The sequence below is a fragment of the Ilyonectria robusta genome (genome assembly GCF_021365365.1).
Source record: "Ilyonectria robusta strain PMI_751 chromosome Unknown BGZ61scaffold_4, whole genome shotgun sequence".
Classification (NCBI taxonomy): Eukaryota; Fungi; Ascomycota; class Sordariomycetes; order Hypocreales; family Nectriaceae; genus Ilyonectria; species Ilyonectria robusta.
The window spans coordinates 50851-77683 of NW_025764438.1; the positions used below are offsets into that span (position 1 = coordinate 50851).

At 54.5% G+C, this 26833-nt stretch overlaps 10 protein-coding genes across 10 annotated transcripts; 5 read left to right on the top strand and 5 right to left on the bottom strand.

Annotated features, from left to right (window-relative positions):
* Positions 1-50: 50 nt before the first annotated feature.
* Positions 51-1445, bottom strand: BGZ61DRAFT_503691 (uncharacterized protein). The gene is made up of 2 exons (XM_046251774.1): positions 1178-1445; positions 51-1122 (listed from the first exon to the last, which is right to left on the bottom strand). Exons 1-2 carry the CDS (start codon positions 1219-1221, stop codon positions 234-236), a joined length of 933 nt encoding a protein of 310 aa, XP_046108052.1. The 5' UTR covers positions 1222-1445; the 3' UTR covers positions 51-233.
* A 542-nt stretch (positions 1446-1987) lies between these two features.
* Positions 1988-3009, top strand: BGZ61DRAFT_528569 (uncharacterized protein; the record flags this gene model as incomplete). The annotated part of the gene is made up of 2 exons (XM_046253276.1): positions 1988-2067; positions 2121-3009. The coding sequence occupies 2 exons, from the start codon at positions 1988-1990 to the stop codon at positions 3007-3009; spliced, it is 969 nt and encodes a 322-aa protein (XP_046108053.1).
* Positions 3010-3179: 170 nt separating this feature from the next.
* BGZ61DRAFT_156210 (cyanate lyase C-terminal domain-containing protein) lies at positions 3180-4074 on the top strand. The gene is made up of 3 exons (XM_046237408.1): positions 3180-3381; positions 3440-3879; positions 3929-4074. Exons 1-3 carry the CDS (start codon positions 3349-3351, stop codon positions 3948-3950), a joined length of 495 nt encoding a protein of 164 aa, XP_046108054.1. The 5' UTR covers positions 3180-3348; the 3' UTR covers positions 3951-4074.
* A 1790-nt stretch (positions 4075-5864) lies between these two features.
* On the top strand, positions 5865-7554 carry BGZ61DRAFT_444209 (eukaryotic rRNA processing protein EBP2-domain-containing protein). The gene is made up of 3 exons (XM_046244952.1): positions 5865-6170; positions 6226-6889; positions 6948-7554. Exons 1-3 carry the CDS (start codon positions 5943-5945, stop codon positions 7274-7276), a joined length of 1221 nt encoding a protein of 406 aa, XP_046108055.1. The 5' UTR covers positions 5865-5942; the 3' UTR covers positions 7277-7554.
* Positions 7555-8289: 735 nt separating this feature from the next.
* Positions 8290-10185, bottom strand: BGZ61DRAFT_528572 (putative MYND domain protein; the record flags this gene model as incomplete). Its single annotated transcript, XM_046253277.1, has 1 exon — positions 8290-10185. One exon carries the CDS (start codon positions 10183-10185, stop codon positions 8290-8292), a length of 1896 nt encoding a protein of 631 aa, XP_046108056.1.
* A 4017-nt stretch (positions 10186-14202) lies between these two features.
* Positions 14203-15174, bottom strand: BGZ61DRAFT_291666 (uncharacterized protein; the record flags this gene model as incomplete). The annotated part of the gene is made up of 1 exon (XM_046238580.1): positions 14203-15174. A coding segment is annotated over one exon (972 nt), but the record flags the coding sequence as incomplete, so codon positions are not given.
* Positions 15175-16371: 1197 nt separating this feature from the next.
* Positions 16372-17662, top strand: BGZ61DRAFT_344346 (cation efflux family-domain-containing protein; the record flags this gene model as incomplete). Its single annotated transcript, XM_046239694.1, has 2 exons — positions 16372-16491; positions 16565-17662. The coding sequence occupies 2 exons, from the start codon at positions 16372-16374 to the stop codon at positions 17660-17662; spliced, it is 1218 nt and encodes a 405-aa protein (XP_046108058.1).
* Positions 17663-17785: 123 nt separating this feature from the next.
* Positions 17786-21244, bottom strand: BGZ61DRAFT_383331 (P-loop containing nucleoside triphosphate hydrolase protein). The gene is made up of 3 exons (XM_046242682.1): positions 20702-21244; positions 18616-20640; positions 17786-18559 (listed from the first exon to the last, which is right to left on the bottom strand). Exons 1-3 carry the CDS (start codon positions 20997-20999, stop codon positions 18120-18122), a joined length of 2763 nt encoding a protein of 920 aa, XP_046108059.1. The 5' UTR covers positions 21000-21244; the 3' UTR covers positions 17786-18119.
* A 238-nt stretch (positions 21245-21482) lies between these two features.
* Positions 21483-24118, top strand: BGZ61DRAFT_344762 (Spb1 C-terminal domain-containing protein; the record flags this gene model as incomplete). Its single annotated transcript, XM_046239730.1, has 3 exons — positions 21483-21650; positions 21702-23499; positions 23562-24118. 3 exons carry the CDS (start codon positions 21483-21485, stop codon positions 24116-24118), a joined length of 2523 nt encoding a protein of 840 aa, XP_046108060.1.
* BGZ61DRAFT_156307 (putative phospholipase) lies at positions 23855-25738 on the bottom strand. The gene is made up of 5 exons (XM_046237410.1): positions 25224-25738; positions 24973-25133; positions 24471-24900; positions 24351-24416; positions 23855-24280 (listed from the first exon to the last, which is right to left on the bottom strand). Exons 1-5 carry the CDS (start codon positions 25472-25474, stop codon positions 24172-24174), a joined length of 1017 nt encoding a protein of 338 aa, XP_046108061.1. The 5' UTR covers positions 25475-25738; the 3' UTR covers positions 23855-24171.
* Positions 25739-26833: the final 1095 nt, after the last annotated feature.

Genomic DNA, 26833 nt, shown 5'->3' on the forward strand with positions numbered 1-26833 from the left:
ACTTCGACGAGAGTTGCATTCAGCTAATCAGAGTGCATCATCACGGACGACGTTGAAGGGCAGACAGGTTGGTCGATAGCTAACAAAATCCATGTTCGCGGATAGTACGGAGACATTCACAGACACGTTCGCGCAAATAGAAGAAGAAGGGTTCGACAAGGAAAGCTCCACAACTCATCTCAGAAGCTTTTATTCAATTTTCAACCGCTCATCCATCCTCCGAGTAACGCGCATCATCCTCGGCCATTCAACTTGGCCTGCTCGTGTTCCCGGATCTTTCTGTATGCATCCACAACGTCCGCCCTGACTGCTTGCAACTCCTCACGACGTCTCAAGCTACCGGCGGATTTGGGGATATTGTCGACCTCCACAGCAGCGCCTCTGACCTTGAGCTGCTTAATCACCTTCTTGTTAAGTTCCGGTGGTGCCTGGGCTGTGTCGTGCAGCCCAACCTTAGCTTCCGCTCTCTTTTTCTTCAATTCCAACCACGGATCCTCTTCGGCTTTCCCGCGTCCTGACTTCTTCTTCTTTCTCTTGCTTGTCGCTTCCTCCAATTCGGCCGTGGCCAAGGCTGTCATTCCAGCTCCCTCGTCGTCAATTTCCCGTTCCGCAGCCTGTGCGGCCTCTTCCTCTCGTTGGTCTTTGATCTTTTGGTCCTCGGCCCGCCACTGGTCGTAGAGTTTGTGCATTTTCCGCTCCTTCCTAGTGCGTACCACCTTGAAGCCAGCCTCATCTTTGCCGTCCTTAATCACCGTCTTCTTAGCAAGACCAGCCACTGGGAGTGCAGCATTGACTCGAAATGCGAAGGACCTCATGTCCTCCCCTGGGCGAATCTTCAGATCCTGAGAGACCTCTTTCGCTACACTCTTGCCATCATTGCCGTCATCAAGGCCAGATCTGACCTTCTTTCCATTTGCCACTGACATGAGACGCCTGAATGCTCGCGGTGCATCGTTGTCCTTGCCCCGGGCCTTCTTTCCTCTTGGTTTTGGACTATCCTGGGTTGGTGCAGGGTTCTTCCCATTCTTCCCATTCTTCGTGTTCTTCTGATCCTTGGCATGTTTTGAGCTCCTCAACGTAACTGGGAGGGAGCGCGCTTTTTGAGACGGGGGAAGATTGAATCTGCGAATACAAATGTCAGATGTGCAGTCACAACGGGTGTCATGGGTTTTCGTACTCTGCCTCGTCGTCTCCCCTCTTCCTCTTGTGCTTGTGAGGCATGGTCGGCGAGTTCGCGTAAGGGTTCCGAGTTGAATATAGTGCCCCAATCGTCTCTCTAGCTCCTGGTTGACTGGGGGTGTTGAATTCGTGCAGCCGCGATGTTGGGGCGGCGAATGCAAGGAGGTGTTGTGTTTCGTTGACAAGTTGTATGGGGAGGGAGTCCGGAGACAATTGATGGAGAAAGATTCTCCAAAGAAATTATGTTATCGTAGCGGCCGTGCCTTATCGGCAGATCGTGTTCCCCGCCAGGACCCACCGTTAAGGTACAACGAGTTACACACGCGGCACCATTAGAAGTGCAGCAAATGAAAGTACCAGGTCGTTGATGTATGTACCTACCTGGGTGTGGTAGTACTTCCCGATGACCCTCTTGTGATGATGCATCAATATCTCGCTTCATCCCTCTGCAGGAGAACAACGTCGCATGCTCATGCCGATTACAGCGCCTTCTACTTAGCCAATGCATAACTGTCAAATCCAACTAGGTATCTCGTCTCATGATTTGTGCGACATGCAGCCACTAAAATGAGTGAAAGCCGATACGGTTTGAGTGGGGCCGCCTAGCCATGCCACACATTCGGCGGCCATGAGAGGATGACGTTGGCTGTCTTGTATTCCAGTTGGAGGCATCAGGGTCCCTGAGACATCCAGTAAGTTCGTCTCTGGTCTACTGTGGCCTCATTTCTTCGGTTGGACATCCTGTGCTCTCTAACCGGCGCTGGCCTACACTACTCGTCGCAAACCGCGAATCATGGCATCGCCAAAGATGGCATCCACTCGGACTAATCTACAGTCAAGGCGAAAGACATTTGTGATGGCATCCGGCCTCGTCGGGACCGTATTTGTGTGAGTTATTGGCCGCTCCTAAATCATCCCTTTCCACTACTGATGCCGAGAAGCACCGTAGGTCTTGTCTTGGCTCTAATCGTCAGACTCGCGCCTATCTTCTACAACTACGACGACGAATCTCTCCCAGAGAACCCCAATATCAGTCTCCGTTCTTGTCATGCATCCCCAATCCCGTGCAGTTCCCACAATGACTATTGGAGAAAGAAGCCGCTCCATTCAGCGTTGCTCGCAGGCTGCATTGGCGTAGAGGCCGATGTTTGGGCTTTCCAAGACGAACTATTTGTTAGTCATGACAGAAGTCGCCTTGCCACAGACCGCACCTTGTCGACCTTGTACATAGATCCTCTGGTCAGGATTCTACAAGACCGAAACTCGGCGACAGGTGCTGCCCTTCCAACCCAGGGCGTCTATGGCATCGATCCGAACCAGACTCTAGTTCTCTTGGTGGATATAAAAGCGAATCCAGTTGCTGCATGGCCACTCCTACTTGAGAATCTGGAACCACTTCGAAAAAGGGGTTGGCTAAGCCATATAAAAAACGGGTCGCTCATTCAAGGCCCCATCACAGTCGTCGGGACGGGAAAGACGCGAGTTGAACAAGTAGAGGCGAACCCCTCAAGAGATGTCTTCCTCGATGCACCTTTGGCAAAGCTGAATAAGGGCACGTACAACAAAATCAACTCATACTACGCCAGTGTTTCCTTCCGAAGGTCGATTGGGCTAGTCGGGCCTCGAGGTTTGCGACAGTCACAGCTCCTCAAGGTGCGAAACCAGATCAAGGAAGCGCACAGTCTAGGACTCAAAGTGCGGTATTGGAGTTTGCCGTCATGGCCTTTGCCCAAGAGGAATCAACTTTGGGATGTTCTCGTTAACGAAGGCCTCGATATCCTCCACGTCGACGATGTGATTGGGGTGAGAGGCATTTTCGAGAATAGGTAGTACACTGCACATATCAGCTTCGTTTACAGACGTCACAATATGCCATTTTGCACGTCAGTGTTGACCGTCTTTTTTGGGATGGTGATATGCGAGCACTCGCATATGACAGTGGCGAACGTCGAATCAGCGGTTCCCGAGTCTCCGGAATATCGCCGAATAACACCCTGCATGCCGTGTTCCGATGTAGGATACAACCCCGCAGATCATCGAGAATGAGAGCCCTTCATGAGCCGGCGGGACCCGTCCAGATCATTTACTTGTCTCTTCTGAATTTCCTCTCTTCTTTCATCCAAAGAACAATCAGTCGTGTGGAACCGCCACAGGACCCCCTACATCAAAATGGCAAACGAAGGCCGTATCGCAACCCTTGATGTGAGATGATCTCCCTTGTTGAGTCTGTGCAGCGGATTCATGCTCATCCCAGTCTTAGTCCACCATCGCCGATAGGCTTCCGGCCTACTCCAGGTCGCTCTTCGATGCTAAGGCGGCAAAGGGCTTGAGCTTCGAGGCCATTGGCAAGCACCTTGACCGAAGTGAGGTTGCATGTGCAGCATTGTTCTATGGCCAGGCCACGGCATCTTCTGAGGACGTTGAGCGGCTATCGGAGCTCCTGGACTTGCCCAAAGAATCCCTCACAGTGCAGATGACGGGTTTCCCTAACCGCGGCCAGGCCGGCCCGATGCCGCCAGTTGAGCCTCTCATCTACAGACTGTACGAGATTGTGCAGAACTACGGCTACGCGTATAAGGCCATCTTAAATGAGAAGTTTGGGGATGGTATCATGAGTGCCATCGCCTTCTCAACCAAAGTCGATAAGGAGGTGGATGAAGCTGGCACACCATGGGTCGTCATCACATTGAGGGGGAAATGGTAAGATGCCCACCACCTTGTCCGTTGAACTCCGCTCTAACATTCCAAGGCTTCCATTCAGTCGCTTCTAAGCCAGCTCACGTGGTCTTCACCGCCGTCTCATGGTCGAGAAACCGTGGCGTCAATTATCCGGGACACCGGCAGAGGCTTGCCGAATCGCCTTGTTTTCACTCGGTGGCTTGGCAGGATTCCCATTCGCATCTCATACCGTTATAAAGAGAAGTTGGAATGGAAAATTCTAGGTCGGAGACTCCGCGTTGTGCTATTGGCTGCGGATTAGCCTAAGGATATTGAGGCTTGGTGAGGCTTGAAGAACAATATGTTCGTACTAAAAGACAATATTAAGCTTCTACAAAGGACCACCCACCCCAAGACCGTGCCCCTGAACCGCCAGCTGACATACGAGATGGTGGCTTACGATTCTTCTACCGAACGGACTGTGATTTTACTTCTCAAATCCATGGATTTGGTCTACACAAGATCGGAATCATGCCCGAGCTCGATGCATGTAGTCATTAGCGTTGACCGATTTCCTTGTCTAATTCCAAGACAATATGAAAAAACATTATCAAGCACCACGCACGGGGCTACCACCAGCAAGACACATGTTGAAGTCATGGGGTTTTTGGGGGAAGCTTGGTGTGAGATATGATGCGAAGATAGGATCCAGATCAAGTATAAATAGGATGCTCTCTGCTGTTTAACTTGGAAGTCTCTCATCACCAACACACACTCTGCCTTCGCTACAACACTCTTCACCATTCTCAACACTGAATATTCTCAGACTTTCCACAGTCTCACCACACCAACCTTCAAAATGCCTTCCACCCAGACCAACAACACCAAGGACCAGACCAACAACTACCCTCTCGGGTGCAACGTCATGGTCAAGCCCACCACCCCCGGCTACCCCCTGGGCTGCAGCGTCATGGCTAAGCCCACCAAGGACCAGAACCCCAGCTACCCTCTCGGCTGCACCATCATGTAAAGCCTCGGTCTTCTACTGCAGCGCTTAATGAGGTCTCGGTTTATGACACAACCAACTCAACCAACCAACTTCGACCACATACGGTCAAGTCCACCGCAGACACTGCACAGCACTGCTGGGTTGTTAGATGATGGATCAAAAATCCAAACGGCTTCGTTAATCTATTTTTGAACAAACGGGCTCTGGGTGGCGGGACGCCAGCATTCAGAAGCCACTTATACGAATTGCTTCGAGTTCACTACGGCCATAGTGGACACGAAAGCCCAAGGGGACGGAACATTTTGGGATGGTAGTACAATCATTGGATATATAACTCATAATTTTCTAAATACAAGCCGTTGGACAAAACCTTTCTCTTCCCATCCTCTATTTGCTTCCTTGGGTGACCTCTTATTCGCCTCTAGGGACCCGTAAAGCCAAAGTGATGGCATGATGCAATATGCACACGCACCAATTGCTTTGCACCCGTAAATACATACTCAATCCTGCTGATAATTACCCCTTGTTTTGATTATGGGTTTTAAATTTCCAATTTTTAATATTTCATGCGTTAATGTTTTCTTCTTTCAGCCAAATAAATGTACTCATAAATACACGCCTTACGTCTGGAACTCCAATGCATGAACTAGACAAGTACAAGGCTTGTTCTGAGGTTAAGGTAGAGGGGCGTTACCTTTGTGCGAATGCGATACTCAATGTGAAAGAACTGATCGTACAAAATCCCAGCAGAAACCAACTACGGCTTGCCTTCGATGATTGAAAAGACAGAGGGAAAAAACATGCATATCCCACACATGGTAATCCATGCCCAAACCATCAAAACCTGGGTAGTTGAACAAGAATGCCCGTTTGCAAGAATTGACTTCAAGCCTACCCTAGAGTAGACATTAGGAAGCAGTTTGGCGTATATGCACGGAAGCTAGCCCCACTAAAAAAATGTCAAGGCGGTGAAGCTCGTCCCGCGGCAGAATCCTTGAGATTTTTCCAATCTTGCACCCAGTTGCGTTCAAATGCGAGTTGCAGCGCTCTCCGGCCCAGACATACAACCAACCCCCCACAAACGCCATTCTTCACCATGGTTACCAAAAGCGCACTGAAGATGGCGCTGGCCGCGGAGAAGGGTGTCGATTTCAAGAAGCTCACGTTCAAGCGCAAACAGAAGGCCGCCGCCAGGCAACAGCGCAAGGCCAACGGTGGGGCACCAGTCGACGACTCCAGCGCCGACGAGAACGAGGATGAGGTCGAGGAGGTCGAGGGCGGCAATGCCGAAGACGACGAGGATGACGATGAAGAGGAATTTCAAGTTCGTACTTGCAGGCAATTGGCTGAGTAGTGTCACTAACAAGTCGCAATTCTAGGTCGACTTAGATGCCCTCAACGACAGTGACACTTCCGAGTCGTCAATCGAGCTCGAGGACAAGATCCCCCGCAAGATCTCAAAAAAGATCCCGGCCCCAGTCGAGGAAGAGGAAGATGACGAGGAAGAAGAAGACGACGAGGATATCCCCATGTCAGACCTTGAAGACCTCGACGACGCCGACAAGGAAGATCTCATCCCCCACCAGCGCCTCACTATCAACAACACCACGGCCCTGCTCGCCTCTCTTAAGCGCATCGCCATACCCACCGACAAGTCCGTCCCCTTCACCACCCACCAGACAATCGTCGCCTCTGACGAGACTGCCGAGTCGATCCCCGACGTCTCCGACGACCTCCAGCGCGAGCTAGCCTTTTACCAGCAGAGCCTCGACGCCGTCCGCCTGGGCCGCTCCCGTCTCCGCGCCGAGGGTGTTCCCTTCTCCCGCCCCAAGGACTACTTTGCGGAGATGGTTAAGGAGGACGCTCACATGGACAAGATCAAGGCCAAGCTCGTCGAGGAGGCCACCAACAAGAAGGCCGCTGCCGAGGCCCGCAAAATGCGGGACCTCAAGAAGTTTGGCAAGCAGGTCCAGGTCGCTAAGCTGCAGGAGCGACAAAAGGAAAAGCGTGAGACTCTCGACAAGATCAAGACCCTCAAGCGAAGTAAGTTTTCATTCCTCATTTTAAGATTACCATGTCATTAACACTCCCCCTTTTCTAGAGCGTCAAGAGTCTGGCGGTGGTGATCTCGGTACCAAGGAGGCCGATCTCTTCGATGTTGGTGTCGAGCAGGAAATCGGCAAACACAACCAGCGCTCCGGCGCCGGCCGCGGCCAGGCTGCCGGCGGTACCAACCACAAGCGGGCGAAGAAGAACGAAAAGTTCGGCTTCGGCGGCAAGAAGCGCCACGCCAAGTCGGGCGACGCCAAGAGCTCCGGCGACCTGAGCGGCTTCGACGCCAAGAGGATGAAGGCCGGCGGTGGCAGTCGCAACAAGGTCACCAAGTCGCGGCCAGGCAAGGCGCGGAGGAAGTCCATGGGAACCAAATAAAAGGGCATGACGGAGAGATAGAGCGTTGGTGAGTGGAATGGAAGAGGAAAAAGGACGTCGTGGTTGGTGGCGAGTTTAGCTTCACGTCTTGTACAAACCATCAGTCGTACAACCAAAGAGGGCTGGCGTTTATGGGTCCTTGATGCGTGTAATTGAATCCCATTTTGCTAGATCTTGTATGTGCTACAGTGAAAGTTGTCATTGGAGTGTGCGAGTGCGAGTCCCATAAGTACAAGGAGAGTAGTTGCGCCTCTTCGGATAACTCATCATATACCTCGAGATTAAGCTTCCCGGACACTTCGTCGATACCTCTAGACATCCTATTTTACTCACACAATACGGGACAAGTCATGTATTTATTTTGAATTCGTTGATCCATTCATCTATACCCAAAGGAATATGTAGAAGATTCTGAGTAGCGACTGGGTCGTGTTGCCGCAGTCCACGCCAACAAGATCCCGTGCAAGGGACCCGTCGAACGTCGCATGTCCCATCTGGACACCATCCATCTGGTCAATTTGCGCAGCAGACCTGCGAATAAACCTCCCCGTCCACCCTCCATGATCACCGTCATCAATCATATCCAGATCCCATACCCCAAAAGAGCCGTAGCCCAGTGAAGTCCCTCCATAACTATCTATATACTAGAACGGGTAGCGCCGTCGTCGTTGCCTGCTCAGGGCCAGCCCGTCCCCTTGGAAGAGCCCATAGACCATAAATATGATCTAGGGCTGGATGTTCCAACACAAACGAGGAACAATTAGAAACGCAAGACCCCAAAGCAAAACAGAAGAGAGAAAAACACGTCAGAATGCCCCCAAGTCAACAGTTCATGCCCAGCCGATTACGCCAATTAAAACCTGTGGTATCGAGAGGAAACGCCATGCGCTCATGACACGCTTTGCTGTGCAATGCATTCGCAACCCTTCAAGAACATTGTGAAACAAGCATATATGCTGCGGAATGCGCCGAGTTTGATGCTGTCACGGACCGTCGTGCAATGTGCCGACGGTCTACTGAGTCGCCGCGACGCACCAGTGACGGTGGAACGCCCAAGCACTTTTCTGGCACTCCTTGCTGCAATACTTGGTACGTCGACATCGACGGCACTTGGCAAACTGGCGGGTGTACTCCTCCCACTTGCCGCACTGGTAGTAAGCGCATTGTCGGATGCCTCCGCGGGTGTCGTCCTTGCGGCAGAGGTTCCGCATCACAACACCGGCCCAATACTGCATGTCGGTGCTGTGGTACCGGACTGTGAACTTTTCAACGAGCGGAAAGAGGTTGAACTCGTTGGGCAACAAGTACTCCTCGTCATCGGCATCCTCGTCGTGGACCTCAGGGATATCCTCCTCGCCGTCGAGCACGGCAAGCTCTTTGCCAATCTTGAGTCTCGGGACGAGGTGGCTCTTCTGGAAGTAGGAGCGAAGGCCGCAGTACTTAGAGACGTATGCCAGGAGCTGGAGAGACATGAGCACGTCCTCCTCGCGGGGCATTGCGGCAAGCATCTGCGGGTTCGGAACGAAGTGGCGGTCCAGGAGGTAGCGTGGGACGGTGGAGGTGGGCATGGGTGGTTGAGGAGGAGTGACCATTGTAGGACGGTTGGGTGATAGCCCAATCGGAGGCACGGGGGTTGGAGTGTTGTTGTTGGCGATGCTGCCGTCAATCGGGGTACGGTGGGTGATGTTGAAAGTACCGGCATCCTGGTGCGTCTCCGACACAGTCGGGGTGGTCAAGTCAAGAGCTGCACCAGCAAGCATGGCTTCACCATCCTCCATGGTGATGTCTTGGATATCAACGGCAGATTGCATGTCGCCGGTACCAGTCATCTCTGTCTCAGGTGACTCGTCGGACGGCATGCTGTCACCGTTGATGTCGTCTGCGTCAGCTGTCGAGTTTTGATGGCGGATTGATGGGCGCCGGCGAGATCGACCTGAAGGCCCAAGGGCCGAAGCTGGGCGGACGGTGGGAGACCGCATCTGAGGGGGCGGGAGAGGCGTCGTGGGGGATGTAGGCTGCGAGGCCAAGTCACTGGGCCCGAATGGAGCCATGGAGGCGAGGCGGTCGATATCACGAACGGGTCTCACAAAGCCCTCAACCGTCTCCGTTACTGGGACGGCTGTTGCAAGGGGTTGCATGGTCTGACGGGGTGTCGAGGTCGTGGCGTGACGGCCTTCGGCGGACCTCAGGCTCTGATGACGGGTCGGGGTGAAGGAACCAGGGCGGTCCGGGGTGGCCAAGGGATACTGGGGAGTTGCGAGGGCGCCATCCAGGGGCTGCTGTTGAGTGGCGGCGGTGGATGGACCAGCGTAGGTGGCCGAGACGTCGATGGAGGGAGGAGGGCCGTGACGGCGAAGAGATCTCTGGTCGGCGGCATCGACGCGGGTGGTGGAGCGGTGGCCGAAGGGGGCGGCGGCGGAGGAGGAGGATGATGACTTGGAGCCTGATCGATGATCGTGGCTGCGGTGGCGATGGTGATGGTCATGTATCTGCTTCTGCTTGGCCTCCTCGGCTTTTTCACGGCACTTGTCGATGACCTTGATGTAATTGTCCAAGATGGTGGCGATGACGGGGACCATGTCTGCCTCGACGACACGGGTGCGGACATTTTCCGTGCCTCGGACGCCAATATTGACAACGCACTGGAAAGCGAGATTCCACTTCCACATGCCCATCATGTCCTTGCTGCGACCCTGCTTGAGGATGCAGACGAGACGCTCGATGCCGCCATCGACTGTGAGAATATCGCGGATGCGAGCCGACGACGTGGTAAGGTAGGCGAGATGGTTGAGGGAGTTGATGAGAGGGAGGGTGGATGTGCAGTCTAGAGCACGTCGGTCGTAGAGGGCGGTGGTGATGCCGACTGACGCCTTATTGACGTTGGGGATACTGAAGTTGACTTCCCTCATCTTTGCAGAACGGGGCGATGACCGGCCGAGGGAGAGTGAGGGAGGTGAAGGGGGGAGAAATTATGGAATTTCGACGCGGACAGCGGCGAAGCGAGGGCTCGCGCGACGATGCAGGGCGGGCGTGCTCTGCTGGCGAGTGTTGAACGTGGCGAGGGAAATACGGCGATGGGCGAGAGATCGGAGAAGGCTCTGGCAGCCCCTCGACGGGGATCGACCACGAGGAAGCGAGTCGGGCAATTGAACGGGCCGTGATGGGGTCGAGACGATGCGAAGGGAGATAGACTCGGGTCGAGAGCGACGAGGATGGAACGATGGTTGAATGGGAGATGAGGAGATGCGAGGACGTCGACGGTTGACGGTTGACGGTAGAGGTTGAGTCGAATCGAGTCGAGTCGGAGGACGGCGGTTGAGGGCGAGGAGGGTGTGGGTGTGATGGAATAGAGGGATGGGTGGACGGACGGATGATTAGAGAGGAGGAGGAGTTGAAGAGGCTGGTTTGGGTTGGGTTTGGTTTTGGCAGGGTGGGTAGGGAGGCCGAATCGGGTGCAGGGGCGGCGCCGGTGCCACTACAGGTGTAGGGGGTTTTAGGCGGGAAGTGGACAGCAGTCTCACTGTCAGTAGGCACCTAGGCCGCGTGCTAGGGGTACCTAAGACGGAGGCGCCAGTGTTCTAATGTTCTGTGCGTGGGTGCCCCGTAGTGGGCGGCGGCGAAGGCGGCAGTGGAGAGACAGAAGAGGGACCGCTGGAGCCCCGAGGAATGGTATCGGGAATATTACATAGTAATTAGGTAGGCGAGTGATTCGATGCAAGAAATCACCCGTTCTTGGGCAAGAGTGACAGAAGAGCAGACGCCCAGAACAACGAGAGGGAAACACAAAGGCCTTGTTGAATCCTTGTCCGAGTTTTTCTTCTTTTCCTTGCAATTTTCTTGCCCTCGCCGGATGGATGGGTTGCGCCGAAGGAAAAAAAAGTCGGAGCGACTCGTCAAGAGATTAGATCGATAAATTTGGCAGCTCGCCTGTAAGTTAGGTGGTGCTCGCTGTCTGCCAGTGGGTTGATGGTGGTTGCAGCGCTCTGCACAGCAACGAGTCCAGCAGGGTCGAGTCCCTGGCAGGGCTGGTACCTCTTGGGCGGACAACCGGTACCGCTCTCTACAGGCAGGTACCAGTAGCAAGTGTTTCAGGCACAGTCCAAAGCTGGCTGGGCCGCCAAGGTCCGTGGGTGCAAGGACCGGCACGCTGGGGCCGCTGGTTTGTAATGGGTAATAGGCGATGGGCAGTGGACAGTGGGCAATGGGCAATCAGATTAGAGGACCCTACAGAGACCTGGAAAACTGGAGGCAGGTACCTTTGCGGGAGGTCGGTACCCACGGTCGGGACCCCAAGTACCTTCTTTTACCCGTCCGTCTTCAGGTGATTCCAGCCAGCCCACTTGCTCATCACCCACTCGCCGTCTGACGCAGAGAGGCTGGGTCTGAGAATCCAAACTTGGGAGGAAAGGCAGGCAGAGATCAGTTGAACTGTTATCCTTTTTTATATGAGATTCCCACAGAGCAAATAAGAACAAGCAAATAGGGGCAGAAAACTGGCAGACTGAGGCATAATCTGGGGAAGAACACGGGCAATTACTAAAGGTACCGTTTCGGCTGCGGAGGTCGGGATTCAAGTGCGAAGGAGCTCCAGAGACGATCCGACATCACAGGGGGCACGACACCCAACCACACAGAACCAACTTTCTCACCGACCAGCCCAGCCATACATTTCGCCTCATCGAACAGTCAGCTCACCAGTCCAGTCACCACAAGGGTGCACATGGGGTTATGGAAAGCCATTCCTCTTAGAGTCCTGGCTTGGGCATGGGCTGACGGGATCGTGCAAGGGCCCTCCGACGTCTACTCTCTCCCGGCCGAGAACCCGGGGCAGGGACGGACGTAGAGAAATAGACCGACCGAAAGAGTAGCTGCGTGGTGTGCCTACCTGCCTGAAAAAGTCGGGTCTCGATTTTCCTCAAGGTAAGCGCGCTCCATCTCTTGGGTCCGTAAGGGTGCATCGGGTGGATGCCATCATTCCCCGCCTGCGCATTGCACTGTGCCCGATCAGCATCTCCACTGGACTCTCCGCCTGGAATCCACTGAATTGAGCGGCGGCTCGACCTCTCATGGCGAAGAATTCCTGAGTTGAGGGTGGCCAAATGCACATCGTGCACAGTGTGCTTTATCATCACCTGTGCGGGGGCGGCGAATTCGAGGTCTTGAGGTGCTCGCGGTAAAGTAAGTTGCTCACGTTGCCCACGTCCAGACACCGGCGGCACTGCTCTCGAGTTTGCCTCGATCCTGGCTGAAACTAGTCACGAAAGACGCGCAACGAGGATGATGTAATATGTCAAGCCCGACAAAACGTCGGCATCTGTCTGAAAGGAAGAGGATTGGTGGGCCTCGAGAACGGTTTCCAAACCAAACCGAAGCTGTTGGCTCTCTGTCGAGTTCAGACGCATTGATGCAGCCCATGTCTCGCTCCTCCCGCCAAGCGTCCCCTGTGGCTGCATTATACCACAAGCGGTTCAAGAATTACCCACGACAGAGATGAAGAGAGAGACATGCAGTCATAAATAGCGATGAAGAATGCGGCTGGCTGTTTGCTGGTTCGGTTTCAGTTTTAGTGAACGCCCCAAGCCACTGCTCAACAATGTCAGCAGATGCATTACGCATAACCTCAAACGCAGCGCATGAATCAAGCCGGGCTTGCGCGAGACATGACACGACACAACGCGCACGACACGACACGGCACCATATACAACACAAACACAATACAACTCAGCCGCCAAGATGCCAAGGAAACTTGTCAGCTCGATCAGCACTTATCAGCGAGTAAGGACTGACTCATGATAGGACGAATCGGTGGACAGATGGATCGTGCTCATGCGGCTGAACTGGCGGCACCCGCGCCCACCTCCGCAATATCTAGTGTAGAGGTAGTAGGGCTGGTTGCTGAATAATGATGAACTATGACCAATCCCACTGTACAGTTCGACAGTCAAAATCTCGTATTTTCCCTCGACTATTTCTCTAAGCATTTTTACAATGCACCGATGACGAAAATGCTGACAACGATGATGACGATGACGATAATGATGATTCCGCAGCCTCTCTTCTCCTGGCATCCTTCGCTGTCCATCTCGCCACCCACAAAACAGAGACGGAGACATGCCGACGTCTAGGCTGAGGCAGGGACCTGTGACGTAGCGTCGGGAATGGCCGACACACATTCGCATCCACCTAGGTAGCTCCACTCTAGATGATCTGGAGATACGAAGGAACCTTTTGACGGCAGCGTAGACCAGAGGCGAGACCAGCGATACTGGACTCCCCATAATCGGCCACACCGCGTCGGTTGTATTCGAGTCATCTGGCGCTAGACTCTCTCGCCGTGGGCGTTGGAGTCAGGGTCAAGGCTATTATTGTCAATCCCAGCTGCGAAAGGGCTGCCGCTCCCTGTTGGGCGGGACTGGACTTCCTTGGTCGGCGTGCACAGGGCTTGATTGGGCGTTTTGGACGCATTGCCGCCGCCCTCCCTTGAAACAGCGGCGCTTAGCCATTGCCTCCAACCAGAAGCCACCAACTAACACCAATTGAGTAGACGCAGATGCCGCTCGCTTCGTTCTTCATGACTTTGTCCCATGTATCCTGCGCCATGCGCCATGCCGCCCGCAATTGGACAAGTTGCGCGTTGGCTAAAGCTGCGCTGTGGGATTTCGCCGGGAGCTTGCATTATAAGTCTGTGCTGGGTCCAATGGCGTATTGCGGAGAGCCTGCTCAGAGGTTCCGGTATGCAGTGATCCAGGGGCTGGCTGACAGTAGGAGACAGGAGCGGACAGGTGGTTGCTGCAGTGGAAGGATCGTTGACTTGCTCTGAATTCGGGACCACTGCCTTGTACCTCTCAGTCTGTATCTCTCAGTCGCCGCTGATCTTGGCATGCCGAAAGTATTTCATCCCAACCCATGCTGTCAATACCCAGACCCAGGCCATGATACCCGTCAGGATGATTAGTGCCGGGTAGTATCCCACGATGGGCAATGTAGGGTCGTCTTCCAGCTCTGGCGGCGCGTATGGCGTCTTGCCGACGTCCCACGCCCAGCTCCAGATGTCAAAGCAAGAGCCCATCCCAATGACGAAGACAAACCATGTCACGATTAGCACCACCCATCCCCACCACTCTGTGTCTGAGTAGTCCCATTCAGCCTCGCGCGTCGGCATCGTGTTTGTGGTTGAGAGTCCGCCGTAAGATAGGGGCGATTTCGCCCGGTGGATGGACCTTCGCCTCTGCGTCGTGTCCGAGCCCAGTGTTCCGAAGTACGAGTCTGGCCCGGGAGACATGGCCAAGCCCTGTCGTAGGACCGCTGAGCCCCGGGGTATCTGGAGCATGTCTTCCTCGTCTGTAGATGTGTATGAGCCGTGGGTGTCTTGGTCTGGATGTGATGAGTCGCCGCCGTTGGTTGGCAAGATCGGCGCGGAAGGGGGCTTGACGACGCCGCTTGTTCGAGGGATGGTGCCAGTCGAAGAAAGCAGCGTGAGTTCCAGGGGGGTATTATAGGTCAGAGTCTCGAGTTGCTCTGGGCTTTGGGTCTCGGTGGATGTTGGATCGAGACCAAAGGCGGCAGCATGCGAGGTGTCAATGGTCAGGGGTTTGCTATCCTTCTTGTCGCGTTGCGCTCCGCGTCCGAGCAGCGCTACCTTCCTAAGGGATCCTCTGCGGCGGCGGGTCTTTTGCTGCTGCTGGATGATGGTGGAAGATGCACGGGGGGTCGACCGGGAGGCGGTCGGTGTGGGGTGGTGATCGTCGCGGTCGGCACGGGGTTTGGAGTCTTGCGAAGGCCTCATGAACGGGAAGCGAGACAGGAGACTGAAACCAGACGGCGTTCTTCGGTGTGAGGAAGACGGAGTAGGAGAGGTCGGGGAGCCATCGCGTTGGGCTCGGTCGGTGCCCTCCATGCTCGTGCTCGCAGACGGCGGAGCTCCGCGGACAGCCGTGGACGTCGGCGCAAGGAGGCTCGTGTGGGAGGATTCAGAGGAACGAGATCAATGAATGCAGCGAACGAGGGCCGCGATCTACCATGATGGCCGGGAGCACGGTTGCTGGCGCATGAATCGTGTTTGATATTTAGAAATTGTCTGTGAGCGCCGAGAGTTGAGTGGCTAATGGGTGACGGCTGACAGGTAAGTTGAATGATGTTAATTAATTCCTGGCGTCCATCGACAAACGGGATGGTTGACGTGGCATGGGTGTCTTCGTCACCCCGAGCTGTCAAATTGAATGAGGCTGATGTGGCCCGCAACGCCACCAGACCAGAGCGTGCCCCAGCGGACAACTGCCCACGGGGCCTGGGGTCCGGGCGCTAATTGGGGAGACCAGGGACATGTCCAGGTCGGCGTCCAGGGGTCCAGGCGCTGGAATGCACTCAGCTTGAGTGGTTTGGCGGCCTGTGCAGTTGCCCGCGTCTCCTGTAGGCCCTGCCACCGTCAGCTTTGGGCGCTGTAAGCCCGCCACAACTCTAAAGCTAGGGGCTTAGCGACCTAAGCACCCTAAATCAAACCTCCATGGCCCAGGCCTCGTGTCGCGGCGGCCCTGTCGACACGCACGACGTCAACGCCGCATCTTCCGTCTTCGTCGACATCTCCGCCCCTCACGTTGCGAAACCGGCGCCCAAACAAACCTCCAGTCTGCTCGACTTGGCCGTCGCCCGCAACGTAAGACAGTTGCAAGTCAATGCCCACCCGCAAATCCTCTTAGCCTCGTCCGGCCTATCTGTTCAGGGATAGCACGGCGCTTCCCCTTTACGGCAACTGCCCATGGAGTCTGGCCATCCAGGCCGTCCTAGTCGTCGGCAGGTCCAGATCCCGATCTCCACCCCGCCGCGACTTGTGGTCGACGTATACGATCAGGATCAGGACCACGACGAAGATCACGGCCACGACCACAATCACGAGTACAATCGCAATCACGACGACCGCCGTGGCCGCTACCTCAACGACCCCGAGCCGATAAACATTGACATTGACGTCGAGCCCGAACCCGACGCCCTCGCCATCCAGCGACAGCTGAATCGCGACTCCAGCAAGGCCCTACGCAATTCATCCACGTCCAACCTCCTCTGTCCTCCCTCGCCCACCGCCGTACCTACTTTCGCAATGGGAGCCGACGGCTCTGACACCGGCGATGTTGCCGGCTCAAGCCCCGCGACCTCGGCCTCAGCCCCGAACCCCTTCAACTTCAAGACCCAGGTCATATCGACGGGCCCCGTCAAGTCGGTACGTTGCGCTCGCTGTCCCCTCCATATCGTCACCTCTAGCGCTGCTCTTGCTAACATATCTGCTCGATCAGAACATCGGCCAGCGTCGCGGCCACAGATACAAGCACAGTAGCATCTCCAGCCAGCATCAGATCTTCCAAGAACCACCTCCGAGACCGCCGCCCGTGCTGCCCGCCTCTCTCCCCATCCCCACCGTTACCGATGCCTGGAAGAGCATGACCAAGGACCAGCGCATTCATTTTTACTGGAGCATCTGCCACCTCGCCGTCGCGACATACGTCTTCTTCCGCTCCGAGGGCTCCCTTGCCACCACGGCGCTGTCGCACCTCATCTTCTTCGACGCCGGCAGTGCTGCCGTGTGTGTCGTCGTTGATGTCCTCGGCAACTTTGAGGTGTGGCGCCGCAGCAGCATCCGCCATCCGTTTGGCCTTGAGAGGGCCGAGGTCCTGGCTGGCTTTGCCATGTCCATCTTCCTCCTCTTTGGCGGCTTCGACCTTGTCTCCCACACTCTCAAGCATTTCCTCGAGTCGCTTGGCAACCATGAAGCTCATCATGGCCACGCTGACGGACCTGACACCTCCATTGACCTTGTCTGTGGCGTCGCCATCATCAGCACCCTCGTCTCGGCATATGGACTCCGCAATCATGCTCGTATCGCCAGGCTGATGAAGGTCTCGTACCTTGCCTCCCTACCCAGCGTTCTCTCGAACCCCTTCCACTTCCTCACCCTCTCCTTCTCCGCCCTCATCGCCCTGCTGCCCATGCTCTCTATCTCCCTCTATACTTGGCTCGACCGCCTCATTTGCGCCATCATCGCCTTCGCCATGTTCAGCCTCGGCATGCGCCTCGCAGTCGCCCAGGGCCTCATGCTCCTCATGTCATACGGCGGCAGTGATGGCAACTCCGGCGTCTCCGCCGTTCTGCGCGAAATCGAGACCGAGCCCAGCATCGTCTCCATTGACGACGCCCAGTTCTGGCAGGTCCACTATGGCCTCTGCATGGCCAACCTCAAACTCAGCGTTATCAAGGGTTACGATGAGATGTCTCTCAGCAAGTTGCGTGGCCGCGTCACGGCTTTGATTCAGAACCGTCTAGGCGGGGGCTACGGCCACGGTGGAAACACTCGGTGGGAAGTCACATTGCAGATGAGCACGGATGGGAGTGCCTGATGAACAGAGGGAAGTTATTCTTGTTAATAAAATACAGTGCTGCACTACAGTGAGATATCGGGTCATAGGGTTTCCGTTTTGTTTTAGTTTTAAAACCATGTCCACATAAGGATGTATGTGTATGTATGAATTCAAATATCGATTCAAGTATCTGCTTTGCGCGAAAATACACAACCAGATCCAGCATGAATCCAATTATGGACAGTGAGTTGAGGAGGGTATCCTTACATGCACGAAAAACATCTACCACCAACTAGCGCGGCACGCTGGTTCCCATTGTACTTGAGGTACGTCTCGAGAGCAAGGGCACAGGCCGAAGACAAAAGGGGAGAAAAGGACGATCCCCAGCGCCCATCAGGAGGGAAACGGCCCCCTATCAAATCTAATCCCAAGAGAAACTACTCCCGTAACTCCCTATGCATCATATCTCGTGGCGACCGGCGCAGGTTGGACTACCTCAGAATAGGCCCCATCGACCACGTTTCTTTCCGGCATCTCTCCTCGAATCAGCCGACTGTCGATCCCGCTCAAGGCCCTCAAGTTGGCGCAAGCTCTCCATCTTGCCGAGAACCAACTCGAGCAGCTCCTTTCGCCGGATGACTTCGAGGTGTCGGCGGATCTTGGGGTCTTCTTTAGCAAATTTCTCAATCTCTTCCTCGGAAAGGTGTCGGCCGAGACGGAGATCCAGCTCCCGAGGAAAGTTGTAGTAGAACTCGGAGAGCAGCTCCACGTTGAGGAAGAGGACGGCGGTTGACGCCAGCTTCGTTGCTGCGGCGTCTAGGAATACCTCGGGGCAGTAATATTTGTTCTTCGGGTTCACGCACTGCTTAGACTTGACCGCTAGCAGTCGCATCTTGATGATGTCGGCCCTGTCGCGGAGGAAAACAGCCTCTCGTCCTAAATCACTCGTTAGCTCTGCGTCTGTCATCGGTGAGGTTGAAGTTGTTATTTACCTTTGCCGAGGAGAGCCGCACTGAAACCACCAGCGCCGCTTCCACCATCACCTTCGACAATGATGTCACCCTTACGTGCCTTATCCACAAAAGTCATGACCTCCTTCAACTTTCGTCGACCGCCAACCTTGCTCTCGAGGCTCTTGAGAGCAGACTCGCAATCCTGCAGCTCTTTCTTGAGAACACCGCCCACATGCTCACGGCCCTGGGTCCATTCCCGTTCCTCAATGTCAATCTCAAACTTGTACGGCTTGATGCAGTTTTCCACCTGGTCGCTAGTGCTGTAGAACCTCTCATTCAAAATGGTGGAGGCAGCTTCCATAATGGCTTGTCGAGCAAAGGGATGGGTTGAAAAAGTCGAGTTAGTGATGAGGGAATCGATATGTGCCTGGATCGAAGAGGCAACAGCCGTGGTTGCTAGACGACCTACTCCTAGCTTCGTCAAAGCCGATGTAGAGGCATCCAGCTGTCGATGCCAGTAGAGCGAATCGGGTTCTGCCTTGGGTAGATCCGCGAGGCTGTCAAGGTCTGGCTTTGCCACCCCCAGGTCGCCAATGGGCTTATTCCAGTACCTAGCTGCGAGCAAGTCGAGAACCTTCTGGTCCAGCTCATTCTTCAGAAGCTCATGCATCTGCGGTCGACCGAACTCCTCCGCAAATTGCTTGAACGAGTGCTTGAAAGCATCCAGGCTTTCAGCGAGGTACGACTCGGCCGAGAGCGGACGGTCATTATACTGTACCTTGAACTCGTAGGTGGCCTCTTCCAGCTCCTGTCGAATAGCGTCGCTGGTGCTTGAGAGGCTAGATGACATGGTCTGTTCCAAGACGTGCATGAGCTTCTTGCGCAGCGTCGTCGTTCCCACGTTAACTCCGGCGTCGGTGCCGTACTCTAAAGGGTGGGACGAGAAAAAGGCGTTTTCCTGTTTGGCAATGGCCGATAGTAGGTTGGTTGGGCCCATCTTGAACAGGCCCTGAGATTGCGGAGCCCTCGAAACAACACCGACGTAGCCTAGCCTCAGAGGATATTGCTGATCGTTCAGGATACTTGCACCGCGCACGGGATCAACAAGGTCCATCTTGGTTATAACTCCGATGGTTCGCTCGCCACGAGGATCGACTCTTCGTGAGGCCCGGAGAGCCGTGGAGTTAGCCAAATCGACGTCAGCTGCCGAGATGGCAAGGATGACATTCGGGGCTTGGATATACTTGTCGCATAGCTCGGTGATTTTTTGCTTCAGTTGAAGAGGCTGGTTTGCCCCGACGACTTGGATGTACCCCGGGAGATCGATGAGAGACAGATCGGGTACGTTGGGAGAGTAGACGGTGAGGTGAATTGGGTCGTCCGAGACGCACTCCGCGTCTGACACAGCCATATTCAGCTCGGTAAGCGTCCTCTGGATAGAAGTGAAGTCCGAGATTCGCCTGAGACCGAGGTCGGGGAACTCGCCGTATTCCTCTTTGGATGATGGAGTATTGACGAGGGTCAATTCGATAGGTCTACGCGTGACCATGTTAGAACCCTTAGGGAGAAACTCATGGCCAACGATGGCCTCCAGGACGGAGCTCTTGCCAGAAGACTGAGAACCGATAACAACAATTGACGGCAAAGTCAAGGTGCTGGATTGGCCGACTCTCTGCAGGATGCTGCGAATCTCAATCATCTTCTTGGTCAGAATCATCATCTGATCGTCCCTAGCAATCTCGTCGCCACCTCGGGAGTCCTCTTCGGTAGATTTATCGTATCCGTAAGCCGCAGCTGAAGCACCCGCAAGAGCGGCAGCACCGCTGTTACTCTGCTTCGGATCACCGTCACCGCCTGGGCCTCCGGACCCACCGGTTGCAACGCCTTCTTTAGATCGGAGAACATTTTGCAACCACTCGGGAACTTCGATCTGCTCCTTGGTGTTTTCCCAACCTCGCCTCGTCTGCTCGGCTATATCCTTAGCCCCTCCGAATAGCGTTGAGGCAGTATTGGAAACGGTATCCTTGGTGGTGTTGAAGATATTGATGGCAAAAGTTCCGGCCTCTGCAGGACCGAGTTAGCAGTCGAATTGGTAGAAGATTAAACATAGACAGTCCAAACATACGAGCAGCTTGGTATTGCACCCAGGCAAAGGCACCGACTGCGAGGCCACCAAACATGGCGGGCACTCGGATGAACTTGACCATCAACTTGGGCAAGAAGCGGGCGAATGAGGCATTCCGCGCAGTGACGGCATTGTGGAAGGAGTTGCCGCCATACCACATACGCTTCCGCGTTGCGCGGATCGCAGCATCGGCTTGCAGGAGTCCGCCTGTGGGATGGCGATGGAGGTGTCGAACGGGATGGACGGTGGAGCGCCGAGTTAGAGGCCGAAGCCCAGCGGCGAGGACTCGTCCACTCATGTCGAAAGAAGGGCGGTCGGGGGTTCGAGGAGTTGACTGTCGATGTTCAAGGTCTGGGGGCCGTCAAACACGCCCGGGCGATGGAGACAATGGGTTCGCGTTGGTGAAGCATCCAAGATCTAAGGTGCGATTCGAAGTGGCCTCAGATTCTGGGAGATGCTGGTGTCATGCATCCAGGATTATCTAAGGTATTAAATGTTGGTCCCGCACGGCAGGTCCAACTGTCATGCGCCTGCCACAACTTGCCAATGCAATGCGTCCCTCCCAATGAGCCTAGGCTCAGAATTAGGTAAGCCTACCCGTCACCGACCACATCCCAAAAAAACTCCCGTTGGTTATCTCCACGTGACAGGCCTTATCAGCGTGCTTCAGTCGCAAAATTTCTGGTTTCGCGGGGCCTTTTCTGAACTTTTGGACGCCAGTCGGTATACCAGCCGCCGTCCGACTTCACATTTCCCGGTTTGCCTTCTCAACGCCACAACCATGGCGATCCAGAAGAAGCACGGCAAAGGCCGCCTGGACAAGTGGTACAAGCTTGCCAAGGAGAAGGGTTATCGTGCCCGAGCCGCTTTTAAGCTGATCCAATTGAACAAGAAGTATGGCTTTTTGGAGAAGAGCAAGGTCCTGCTGGATCTTTGCGCTGCGCCTGGTGTAAGTAAATCCCCCCAGGATGATGTCGACTTAAGCTAATAATTTTTGCAGTCATGGTGCCAGGTTGCTGCCGAGGTCATGCCAGTGAACAGTCTCATTGTCGGTGTCGATTTGGCCCCCATCAAGCCTATTCCTCGAGTCATCACTTTCCAGAGCGACATCACCACCGAGAAGTGTCGCGCCACCATCCGACAACATTTGAAGACATGGAAGGCGGATACCGTTCTACACGACGGTGCCCCGAACGTCGGTACCGCTTGGGCTCAAGATTCCTTCAACCAGGCCGAGCTTGCCCTGCAGTCCATGAAGCTGGCAACCGAGTTCCTCGTCGAGGGTGGTACATTCGTGACCAAGGTCTTCAGATCCAAGGACTACAACCCCTTGCTGTGGGTTTTGAACCAGCTTTTCACCAAGGTCGAAGCGACGAAGCCTCCTTCGTCGAGAAACGTGTCGGCCGAAATTTTCGTCGTTTGCAGAGGTTACAAAGCCCCAAAGAAGATGGACCCTCGATTCCTCGACCCCCGATCAGTCTTCGCAGAACTTTCCGGTGCGACCCCGAACAACGAGGCCAAGGTCTACAATCCGGAAGTCAAGAAGCGAAAGCGTGATGGTTACGACGAAGGAGACTACACTCAATTCAAGGAAATGCCTGCCAGCGAATTCATCCAGAGCACGGATCCCATCGCGATCCTTGGTAGCTACAACAAGCTCAGCTTTGAGCAGGCCCAAAATGGAGATGTCGCCTTGGCTGCGCTAGATAGGTTGCCCGAAACCACCATCGAGATTCGTGACTGCTGTGCCGATCTTCGAGTTCTCGGTCGAAAAGACTTCAAGCATCTCCTCAAGTGGCGACTAAAGGTTCGAGAGATTTTCGGCTTTGCCTCCAAGGACACGGCGGCAACGGACGAACCCGAGGAGGTGGCAGAAGTCGAGCCTATGGACGAGGAGTTGCAGATCCAGGAGGATCTACAGGCCATGAAGGACAAGGAGAGTTCCAAGAAGAAAAGGGAAAGGCGCAAGGAGAACGAGCGAAAGCAGCGAGAAATCGTTCGGATGCAGCTGAACATGACGGCTCCCATGGATATCGGCATGGAAGAAGCTGGTCCGGTCGGCGAGGGAGCCATGTTTTCCCTCAAGAAGGTCGACAAGACGGACGCTATGCGCAGAATGAACAAGGGCAGAATGGCGATCATCTCTCAGTCGGCACAGAAGAAAGACAAGGACAGCGGTCTTGGGTCATCTGGAGAGACTGATGAGGAGAGCGACCCCGAGGAGGATCGTCTTGACCGAGAGTTAGATTCCATGTACGACTCGTACAGGGAGCGCAAGGCCGAGTCTGATGCCAAGTATCGTGCGAAGAAGGCTCGTGCAGAGCATGGCGATGATGAATGGGAAGGACTGTCTGCCGATGAGGCTGATCAGCATGACGATTCCTCTGAGCTTGACGAAGAAGAGGGCTCCTCCGATTCTGACGATGACGACGAGCCCTCCTTGAGGAAAGGCCTGATCACTGATTTGGACTCGTCCAAAGGAGCAGGTGGTTTGTCCAAAAGGGCAACGAACTTCTTCAACCAGGATATCTTCCAGGGGATAACTGGTCTCGTACCCGAGGCAGAGGATTCCCCTGCCGAAGACAGTGCCGATGAAGCCATCAATCAAGAGGCGGATGCCGCTTTCGCGCAGCAGTCGAAGAACCGTGACGTTCAGGTTGCTCCTTCGCATAAATCGGCATTTGATGATTCGGATTCTGAAATGGGAGACGACCAAGATGGGTTTGAGGTTGTCAAGCGGGACGTGGATGAGGATGACTGGGAGCAGCATGAGAAGCGGATGTCCAATGGAAGGCCTGGTAAGCCCTCCCTTCACTCCTCACTACTGAGAACCTAACCGTGGATACTAACTATTATCCAGACATTGACATCATCACTGCCGAGGCAATGACAATGGCACACCAGCTTGCCACAGGACAGAAGACAAGTCACGATGTCATCGATGACGGATTCAACAAGCATGCTTTCCGAGACCGCGACGGCCTACCCGAATGGTTCTTGGACGATGAAGGAAAGCACGACAAACAACAGAAGCCCATCACCAAGGCTGCAGCTCAAGCGATCAAGGAGAAGACGCGTGCCTTGAATGCTCGACCTATCAAGAAGGTACGAGAGGCAAAGGCTCGTAAGAAGTTCAAGGCTGCCCAACGACTGGAGAAGCTTAAGAAGAAGTCCGATATGCTTGCCGCCGACGAAGGCATGACTGAGAAGGAGAAGGCCGACAGTATTTCCAGACTAATTAGCAAGGCCTCCCGGAAGAAGGCCCCGACGCCGGCCAAGTTGGTTGTTGCCAAGGGTATCAACCGCGGTATCAAGGGCCGACCGAAGGGTGTTAAGGGTCGGTACAGGATTGTGGATCCTAGGATGAAGAAGGAATTGAGGGCGCAAAAGAGGATAGCTCAAAAGAAGAAGAGGTGAGGAGGCTTGGATGTAGCGGCATAGACTTAATGTGGAATTATTTTGCTTCCGTTTCAATTTGCATCGGATGGCTGCGTCGTCGCCTTTATGCTATTCCCCAAGCTGATATTTCTAACGAAGGCGGATAGTGGGAAGAGCGGACTACTAAACTCCATGTCATACCTGGGTGAAATTAGAAATACGATACAGCGGAGATGACCACCGACGGGTCATATGAGAGCATGAGTATTACCAGTAGTTAACGGCCAGTACAAAACCCTCGTCTTCTTCCGCGCATGATTGTGATACTTTGTGGTACCTGAAAGACGAGGAGTGAGTGCTTGGTTTGGGACAAGTGGGGAGAGCGATTTACCACATGGCGGGCAGATAGAGCATATCCCCGGGATTCAAAGTGACTCGTAGAGGCTGGGCGAGGTGGGAAAATGAAGTGGCATTCTCGTCCGGACTATCGGGATCCCATGTTGCAAATGGAACAGTTTCCTCATTCGCATCCATCTCGAGCGTCAGGCCATGCTCGGTACGAGAATATGTCGCAGGTCGCAGGGGTTGCTCGTTGACGAAGGGATGACACAACGATGGGAAGAGGACAAAATGCTTTCTACCGAGAACTTGGACGTATATATTCTCGTAGTTGTCCTTGTGTAAAGCCGTGACGGATTTGGAGTTGCCTATCCATAAATTGACCGCATCGGGGGTTTTGTCAAGAGCTATCCGCGCAAACGGGATGTCTTTGTGTACATCTGAGAAGAGGGTGATGTATTCGTCGCGGAGGTTATCATTCTCTGAGAAGAGAGGATGTCTTAGTCCTGTTGTACTTGGCCTAATGAGGGAGACGGTGGCTGGTGTTGGCTTACGAGTCTGTGCATATCTGACCTCCGCGTCGGGGGGGAAGTCAGGGTCTGTTTCATGACGAACGACATACTCGAGGAATTCGTCAAACGGCTGGTCCTCATAATGAGGTTTGGCGAAGACAAGAGAATCGTGCCCGGGATGAACCGTGGGGGCGTCAGCGTTGCTGCCAGAGTTCAGAGTTTAGTTTTTCGGAGCAGGTTTACACGACTCAAGAGCAGAGTGGCGCAAGAACTAAAATAGACAAATTACGCACCCGTACGGGGTAACAGCAACATTGACGGATTGTTCCTTTAGGGCCAAGAGCAGGTAGGCCGAGTTCCATTCTTGGCATGCCTTCCATGAGGAGGCGCCGCCTCGTACGACAAACGGGGTGTTGCGGGCGACAAAGCGCATAAATTCGAGGGGACTTGGTTCATCAGTGAGTTCTTCAACAACGTGGCTATTGAGCTCGTTGAAGGTGGATAGCAGATCGTCAAGAGCTGCATTTGTGTAATCCGATGCCATTGCTTCAGTTTGCGGCGTGTGTGTGTGTGTGTTTACGGCGTGTTTTGGTCCTGGTGTAGAGTTGAAGGCGCTAATAGACACTGGCAATCTTGAGTTTCGGCGGTGATCAATTAGGCAAAGTCAAAGCGGCCGGTAAGTTACGGTGCACAACGCCGGACGTTGGGAAGAAGGAAGGATTGTGGCTGCTGCAACGAAGCCCACAAAATACAATCGCATTTTCACGGGAGCCTGCGGAGCCTTGGCCGCCTGCCGGATGTCATACAGTCATACGACAGTAGTCCGATTCGAATGTTCGTTAGAATTACAGGGCCTCTGCCCAACTTTCCAGGTTGGGCGGGTAGCAGGGATATGGGTGGCAGATGGAAGACGACTGCGGTTAAGTGTGTGGAAATTAATTGCTGCGAGGGCCGTATTGGGATCTGTGTGCCGACCAAGTGAGGGAGTGATGCAACCTGGTGAATGTTTTTATCCAAATACGGGACATTGTAAGGTACTGGTTTTCAGCGTTTTGCAAGCCTTGAGCCACCATCAACGGACATTAGGGCACGAAAAATTACACGGCCAGCGTAGGCAAGTTAGGTAGCTTAACTATGACAGAGCACAGACAGATCGAGATTTGAGATCGGTGAGGCGCCTCATTCCCGTCCGTCTCAAACAGCACTTTCCACCAGTACGCGGGATATACCTCAGTCAATGCCGCGCTGCCAGTGGCTCACACTGGTACCGTCCCTGTACCTGCGGTGGGGCGCATGAGGGAGGGATCGTCGTGGCCCCAGCCAGGCATAGCGGAAAAAGCGGCCATGCCGTCCGTGGGCATTAAATCCTTTTGCAGTGCGTGCTGCCCCCGCCGCAGAGCCGATTCATGTGGTAGTATGTCACATTTCGGGCGATTTGGGATTCGTCGGATCAAACCCCCGTCTTGATAGATTCTGTGGGTTCTACGCCGGGGAGACAGACGTCCATAGATGGCACTCGAATCGAGCAAATCCAGAGTCCCGATAGTCGCTCGGACGCGTCAACTGCACACATATCTAGACACGGGCTGGCGCGCCCAGGAGGCGGCTGGATGTCAATGGAAACGGCAGGACAGCCCTTAGCGGCAGCTTGACCTACCTGCCTCTTCCTGTCCGGTTCTTCCATGTCTTAAAGCACCTTCCCTCCCTGCCTCCCGCGCTCGAGCCGTTCCTCAGACCTGTTCCCATTCTCCCGTTCCCCGTTCCCCAATCCCCAATCCTTAATCCATCACCCACCCACTTTGCTCTTTTCCGCTATCCCCACGAAGTACTAACTAACTCTCATCTCAATCAATCCGCCGCCTGCCGATCTTGCCTGATGGGGTCATATAGCGTCTGATGTCTA

Excerpts from the sequence above, each read along its gene's own strand:
- BGZ61DRAFT_503691 (XM_046251774.1), bottom strand. The coding sequence starts at position 1,221 with ATGCCTCACAAGCACAAGAGGAAGAGGGGAGACGACGAGGCAGA. Across the intron at positions 1,123-1,177 it reads AGGGGAGACGACGAGGCAGA|ATTCAATCTTCCCCCGTCTC; the intron begins GTACGAAAACCC and ends TTGTATTCGCAG.
- BGZ61DRAFT_156210 (XM_046237408.1), top strand. The coding sequence starts at position 3,349 with ATGGCAAACGAAGGCCGTATCGCAACCCTTGAT. Across the intron at positions 3,382-3,439 it reads GCCGTATCGCAACCCTTGAT|TCCACCATCGCCGATAGGCT; the intron begins GTGAGATGATCT and ends TCCCAGTCTTAG. Across the intron at positions 3,880-3,928 it reads ATCACATTGAGGGGGAAATG|GCTTCCATTCAGTCGCTTCT; the intron begins GTAAGATGCCCA and ends TAACATTCCAAG.
- BGZ61DRAFT_444209 (XM_046244952.1), top strand. The coding sequence starts at position 5,943 with ATGGTTACCAAAAGCGCACTGAAGATGGCGCTGGCCGCGGAGAAGGGT. Across the intron at positions 6,171-6,225 it reads ACGATGAAGAGGAATTTCAA|GTCGACTTAGATGCCCTCAA; the intron begins GTTCGTACTTGC and ends TCGCAATTCTAG. Across the intron at positions 6,890-6,947 it reads GATCAAGACCCTCAAGCGAA|AGCGTCAAGAGTCTGGCGGT; the intron begins GTAAGTTTTCAT and ends CCCCTTTTCTAG.
- BGZ61DRAFT_383331 (XM_046242682.1), bottom strand. The coding sequence starts at position 20,999 with ATGAGTGGACGAGTCCTCGCCGCTGGGCTTCGGCCTCTAACTCGGCGC. Across the intron at positions 20,641-20,701 it reads GGTGCAATACCAAGCTGCTC|AGGCCGGAACTTTTGCCATC; the intron begins GTATGTTTGGAC and ends TCGGTCCTGCAG. Across the intron at positions 18,560-18,615 it reads TGCGGCTCTCCTCGGCAAAG|GACGAGAGGCTGTTTTCCTC; the intron begins GTAAATAACAAC and ends CGAGTGATTTAG.
- BGZ61DRAFT_156307 (XM_046237410.1), bottom strand. The coding sequence starts at position 25,474 with ATGGCATCGGATTACACAAATGCAGCTCTTGACGATCTGCTATCCACC. Across the intron at positions 24,417-24,470 it reads CTCTATCTGCCCGCCATGTG|GTACCACAAAGTATCACAAT; the intron begins GTAAATCGCTCT and ends CTCGTCTTTCAG. Across the intron at positions 24,281-24,350 it reads GTACTGGCCGTTAACTACTG|GTATGACATGGAGTTTAGTA; the intron begins GTAATACTCATG and ends AATTTCACCCAG.